The 6,360-nt window shown below is 40.4% G+C and overlaps 1 protein-coding gene across 1 annotated transcript in view; it reads right to left on the bottom strand.

Moving 5' to 3' along the window:
* Nucleotides 1-216: 216 nt before the first annotated feature.
* Nucleotides 217-6,360, bottom strand: part of ryr2a (ryanodine receptor 2a (cardiac)) — a 106,626-nt gene continuing 100,482 nt past the window's right edge. The window contains exons 112-115 of the mRNA XM_061029149.1: nucleotides 6,205-6,269; nucleotides 5,894-5,994; nucleotides 5,496-5,547; nucleotides 217-3,864 (exon numbers count right to left, since the gene is read on the bottom strand). Of these exons, the coding sequence (XP_060885132.1) occupies nucleotides 3,769-3,864; nucleotides 5,496-5,547; nucleotides 5,894-5,994; nucleotides 6,205-6,269 (314 nt within the window). The 3' untranslated portion in view covers nucleotides 217-3,768. The remainder of the gene's footprint in view (nucleotides 3,865-5,495; nucleotides 5,548-5,893; nucleotides 5,995-6,204; nucleotides 6,270-6,360) is intronic.

Here is a 6,360-nt window from a genome sequence, read left to right as displayed (position 1 = left end):
TGACTTTCTTTAAACACAGGCTGATATTTGAGCTGTAGAATAGATGACGACTGTTCTGTGGTTAAACACACGTCTGTACTTCCCGTTAATTTTCACATTTTATTTTTCTTATTAAATAAAACTGCAGCAGACATCGTTCTTTCACGGACAGAGGAGTATATTAACAAAGCACTGAAAATAATAAACATGAGGAAAGAAGAGTCCTGTTTTCACAAGTTTATAAATAAAGTTTTATTTTGAAAATCATGCAGATCCATTCATGAGTTAAAGACTTTTAGAGTGAAGCTGAGAAACAGCAGACGTGGTCTCTGCGCTCACACGTGCACGTCCGTCATACAGCTTCATGTTTCTGCACACGCTGATCTTATTGTTATTCAGTCTGATGGTGAAACTGAGGAAATGAAATATGCATGACGTCATCATGGTTTAATGGGCTTTATAATACACACTCACCTGTACACTCAGTGCTAATGCTAACCGCTCATGCAGCCTCACTCAACATTAAAGGTGCTCTTTAGCAGCCCCTGGAGGACACAAACAAAACTACAACATCATCGCATGTCTGATTCAACATCCTCTGAAATTATATTTTTATTTTTTCATGAAGTCTGAGACAAACAGCTGAGATTAAAGGTTTCACATTTTATTAGCAGCAGATTCTAGTTTAGCTAGCTTAGCTAGCATAGATGCTAACTACAACTACAACTTTTTAAGCTGTTCATAAAGAATCAAAATGTCCTCTCCACAGACGGTGTGAGCCTGTTCTGTGATGGGCTAAAGTTACAATTGCATAATTGGAAAGCGATTTAAATTGAAATATTTAAATCAGCTGTTAAAGTGTGACGATGTTCAGACAAACGTTGATGTTTGTGTCATTTTGTTTAAAGAGCCACAATAATAATATTCAGTTTTATATGTTTCCTTATATTTACAGCATATTCAACTTATTCCATTAAAGTACAGATAAGATTAATAAATCATTATAATGTGAGACAAAGGAAAGCTTGAAGTGTTTATATTTGACACTTCATCTATTGCTGATGTTTCATCAAATAAATCTTAAAGAGTGATTCTTAAACAGATGTTTCCACATGTTCCACACATTCATCTGAAAAACTCCGACTCGTTGTTCATTCACAGTCTTTGAGATATTTAAACATGCGATGACGTTATTCTGAACATGTCTGTACATAAAGTGGATCTCTGACGTGTTGCATAAAATCATCTCAAAATAACCAAAACATTCAAAACTATCTGAGCTCTGATCCAATCATCACACAGCTCCTGTCGCCGAGGAAACAGAACATATCAAATAATAGCATTTAAAGAAATAATAAAACCACGATAATAAAGATTATTTTGTTCCTCAAACATCAGAAAATCTTTCAAACCTTCAGACTGAACGAGTTTAATGAGCCTGTGTGTGTGTGTGTGTGTGTGTGTGTGTGTGTGTGTGTGTGTGTGTGTGTGTAACAGAGTGTGTGTGTGTGGGTAACAGAGAGTGTGTGTGAGTGTGTATGTGTAGCCCTCTCTCTCTCTGCACTGAGCTGTCCCGCCACCCCCACCCCACTTTCTTCATAAGGCACTGTTTCCTCTTCCCCCCCCCCCCTCCCTTCTTATCTAGGCTAACAGGCTAATGCTAATGCAAACTGTGAAAAATGAGTGTTTTTGCTGCTTTGGTATTGCTTTTTGCTTTTCATTTAACAAAACCATTGAAAAACAAATGTACCTGGAGCTGTGATTGAGCAGCAATAATTACATAAGATTATCTCAAGTGACACCTAGAGGCTGTGATGTGAACTGCAGGGCAGAACATACATGCTGGATAAGGAGCTATCCTTAGAACTCAAAGAAATGGGATATAAAATGTTTAATGACATTTGTCTGGATGAAGTTCAGTCCTGATCTCAGAGTTTCGTGTTAAAACCGTTAATTAAACTGAGTTGGTGGTAACTGCGCTGCCGTATTTCTAAGAGATGTGACGCTCAAACTTTCCAGTGATCAAGAAAACACTTCCACCTCTGTATGCCTTCAAAATAAAAGCGCTGTAAATAAAGTCTGTAAATATGACTCTGATATGAACCAAGGGTTAAATCAGTCCGGGGCTGTCAGCGGCTCGACATCTCTGGAGCCGTTACCATGACAACGATGTGAACGTTGTTGTTGTAGTCTTTGAATCGTCCTTCCTCGCTCCATTCAGGGAGGAAGCTTTGTTTAAAGATTTGATTGGAGTTTCACCGTTTCAGAGTGTCCTCTTGATAAAGTGGCAAAAGTTTCTCATCTTCTTTATGTGGACAGAACTGACCTCCGTCAGCGTGAGAGTGTAGCTCTGTCAGCCTGACAGTGCAGCTCCGTCAGTTTGAGAGTGCAGCTCTGTGCAGAGTAAAGCTGCAGATAGCTTCTCTCCACATTCACACACTAAACAAGAGCTAACTGTGTTTGTTTCTGAATATAATCAGAGCTATATGCGTTGAGAGTTAGACTCAGAGACTGAGCAGAGGGAGGAAGAACATGAAGGATTTATGGATGTATAAGAGACTGTAATCATTCTTAGTGAATCAGACCCTCATTGTGCAGATTCAAAGGTGGAACAGAATCCAGCCAAATCCAATCTCAGAACTAATCACAGGTCACCTGATGATGATTTATCTCTAACTAAAGAGATATGTGGAGGTAAATACAGCTAACAGACTGCTCTGAGATGTTGTGTCTCATCTCCAGCGCCATTCTTTATCTCTGACTGACGGATACACAGGAAGCCCTGAGAGTGGCTCCCACAGGATAAACCATGCTCAGAGGATTACTGATGTGTTCAGAGACTGCTGTCAGTCTGAGTAGCCGTCAGGAACACAAGCGTCATCAGCGAGATCAGATACAGATTCTACTTTGAGGAACTTCTGTTGATTTTTCAACTAAAAAAAAAGATGCAGTAGAGTGAGGAGCTGTTGGAGGATAAGGACTCGTTGACTTGTTGTTGTCCACACATTGTGGAGTTGCTAGTTGCCTCAGCTCCTCTGAAACTGAACAGACAGTCGATTGTGTAGCTAGCTTTGTGTGTTCAGGAGCCCTTCACACACAGTGTGTGTGTGTGTGTGTGTGTGTGTGTGTGTGTGTGTGTGTGTGTGTGTGTTTTTGTGTGTGTGTGTGTGTGTGTGTGTGTTTTTGTGTGTGTGTGTGTGTGTGTGTGTGTGTGTGTGTGCAGAGTGTGGACACAACATGAACATCTGTGAACTCTTTAAGGTCTGACTGAGCTCTGAGATCATCTGTGCTGCACAGCTGGATTATTCTGGTTACCTTCACCTGATCAGCAGCTGAACAGGCCTCACAGCTTTACCCAGATCAGTGCTGCTGGATCTCAGCAGGTTGTTCACATGTTGTTCAGCTGTTGTTGTCCACAATCTGCAGCGACATGCAGCGTGCAATGAAAACATGAAAAATTGTAAACATCGTCATAAAAATATCTGCTTGTTATGAATCCATCACATCCTCCAGTCTTCAGGAAGATCTAGTCTCTCTCTCTCTGTCTCTCTCTCTCTCTCTCTCTCCGTGGTTCGTCTGTTTGTTTGTTTTTTTGCTTGTTTCTGTGAACGTGGAGTACGATGAAGCCTTGACGCACCTCCAGATTATCCTGTACAGCATATATTCTGATCTATGTACAGAGTCTGCAAAGCATTCCTATCAGGGTGTGATGAGGAGGAGGATGAAGGCTCACACCTGCAGAGGAGAGCAGATGAACCTCCTCACAGCAGGAGACGGGGCAGGGAGGGGTCAGTTGAGCTGATCCTCGTACTGTTTCCGGAAACAGTCACCAGCAGGAAAGAACTCCCAGCAGCGCTCCTGGTACATCTTCCAAACATACGACTCCTGTAAGACAGGGGGAGGGGCTTAGTGTCCAGGTGACCTGTTTATTCACTTTGTGTCACAACGGTCATTAACTAGTGTAAACAGTGACAGCCTCTGTGTGCTTCAAACAACCTGCTATAACATCACAGGACAGGTATGAGGTCGGGGCAGGTAGGGTAACATATGCATGAACTAGTGTTTCTGCCTCATTTCACGTCAGGATATGCCTGATCTTAAGATTTATTATGAAGGTGAAAATAGCTGTAATGATCAGTGTTACAGATAATGTGATATGGGAGGTGGAGCCTTTAATGATCAGTGTTACAGATAATGTGATGTGGGAGGTGGAGCCTTTAATGATCAGTGTTACAGATAATGTGATGTGGGAGGTGGAGCCTTCAATGATTAGTGTTACAGATAATGTGATATGGGAGGTGGAGCCTTCAATGATCAGTGTTACAGATAATGTAATATAGGAGGTGGAGCCTTCAATGATCAGTGTTACAGATAATGTAATATGGTAGATGGAGCCTTCAATGATCAGTGTTACAGATAATATAATATGGGAGGTAGAGCCTTCAATGATCAGTGTTACAGATAATATAATATGGGAGGTGGAGCCTTTAATGATCAGTGTTACAGATAATGTGATATGGGAGGTGGAGCCTTTAATGATCAATGTTACAGATAATGTAATATGGGAGGTGGAGCCTTTAATGATCAGTGTTACAGATAATGTAATATGGGAGGTGGAGCCTTTAATGATCAGTGTTACAGATAATGTAATATGGGAGGTGGAGCATTTAATGATCAGTGTTACAGATAATGTGATATGGGAGGTGGAGCATTTAATGATCAGTGTTACAGATAATGTGATATGGGAGGTGGAGCCTTTAATGATCAGTGTTACAGATAATGTAATATGGGAGGTGGAGCCTTTAATGATCAGTGTTACAGATAATGTAATATGGGAGGTGGAGCATTTAATGATCAGTGTTACAGATAATGTGATATGGGAGGTGGAGCCTTTAATGATCAGTGTTACAGATAATGTGATATGGGAGGTGGAGCCTTCAATGATCAGTGTTACAGACAATATAATATGGGAGGTGGAGCCTTTAATGATCAGTGTTACAGATAATGTGATGTGGGAGGTGGAGCCTTCAATGATTGGAGTTGCTCAATGAAACATAGTGAGGCTCTAACAGAGGATGAGAAACGGATATAACTTGAGCTGTACCAACCACAGGACAGAGATGGAAAGTAGTGAATTGCATATACACGCGTTACTTTAAATTAGTAGTATTTTTTTGTGTAACTTTTTAAGTAGTTTTTAGAATCTGTACTTTTACTTTTACCTAAGTAGGTTTTTTTTGTACTTTGCTACATTTTAAATCACATCCGTCACTGAGTAAATAAAATGTAGGTCTTCTGTGAATGATTTTACCTCATCGCACCGGAGTGACAAGATTCAGAGAGACCATTTTGTACATTTATGTTTATGTTTATGCCCTCTATGGGCAAGTAAAGAAATGTTGTATCTGAAGAAAAATCTTGTTCGAGTTATTGGGTTTTGTGTTTATACATTCTGAATATATACAGTATTTATATACATATTACATATTACTATGGAAGGAAAGGGAATGATTTACCTGTCCTGTGTGCTCTGTTTCATCTTTGTTGATAAGATACATCACAAAGAATCTGAAACACACACACACACACACACACACACACACACACACACACACACACACACACAGTTATTAGGAAACAGTGTGTGTTGTTGAGTCAGGCTTTCAGCCGCTGTCACACACAGACAGGAAAATAAACAATCATTAAAACACTGACATGCAGCTAATGTTCACCTGGAAGAACAATGGTATATTATAATAATATACAATAATAAAGAATAACATGAACTTCAAATCACACATCACATCCCTGCTTTTTTAAAACAGACGGCGTACACACACACACACACACACACACACACACACACACACACACATACACACACACACAGATTGCACAGTCCAAATGTACTCACAGGTAGTTGGCTAAGTTGTGCTCCTGCAGTGTGTGCGTCTCAAAGCCGTGTGGAACTGTGTCGAAGTAATCGTTCCCTATCCCACAGATGAAACATTTAGTCTGAAACACACACACAAGTGCACACACACACACACACACACACACACACACACACACACACAGACACATTAATATTTACCTCTTTCATACAGTTTTATTAACAACAGTTATTCCAAATCAGCGACTTCCTGCCTCTGAACTGTGTGTGTATCTGTGTGTGTGTGTGTGTCTTTCTGTGTATGTGTGTGTGTGTGTGTCTATGTGTGTCACCTCCATGTCTTCCTTCACTTGTTCCTGTTGGTCTCGGAGTTCTCCAAAAGCGTCGATGATCAGACCTTGAGATGAAACAAAGACGGATTAAAAACGGACTGACTGCATGTTATTGTCATTATGAGCACAGGTATATTCATACAATGTCAGTTTATT

Source organism: Labrus mixtus, chromosome 21 (genome assembly GCF_963584025.1).
Source record: "Labrus mixtus chromosome 21, fLabMix1.1, whole genome shotgun sequence".
NCBI classification, from domain to species: domain Eukaryota; kingdom Metazoa; phylum Chordata; class Actinopteri; order Labriformes; family Labridae; genus Labrus; species Labrus mixtus.
The sequence above is the reverse complement of the archived record's forward strand: the minus strand, read 5'-3'. Positions and strand labels throughout refer to the sequence as shown.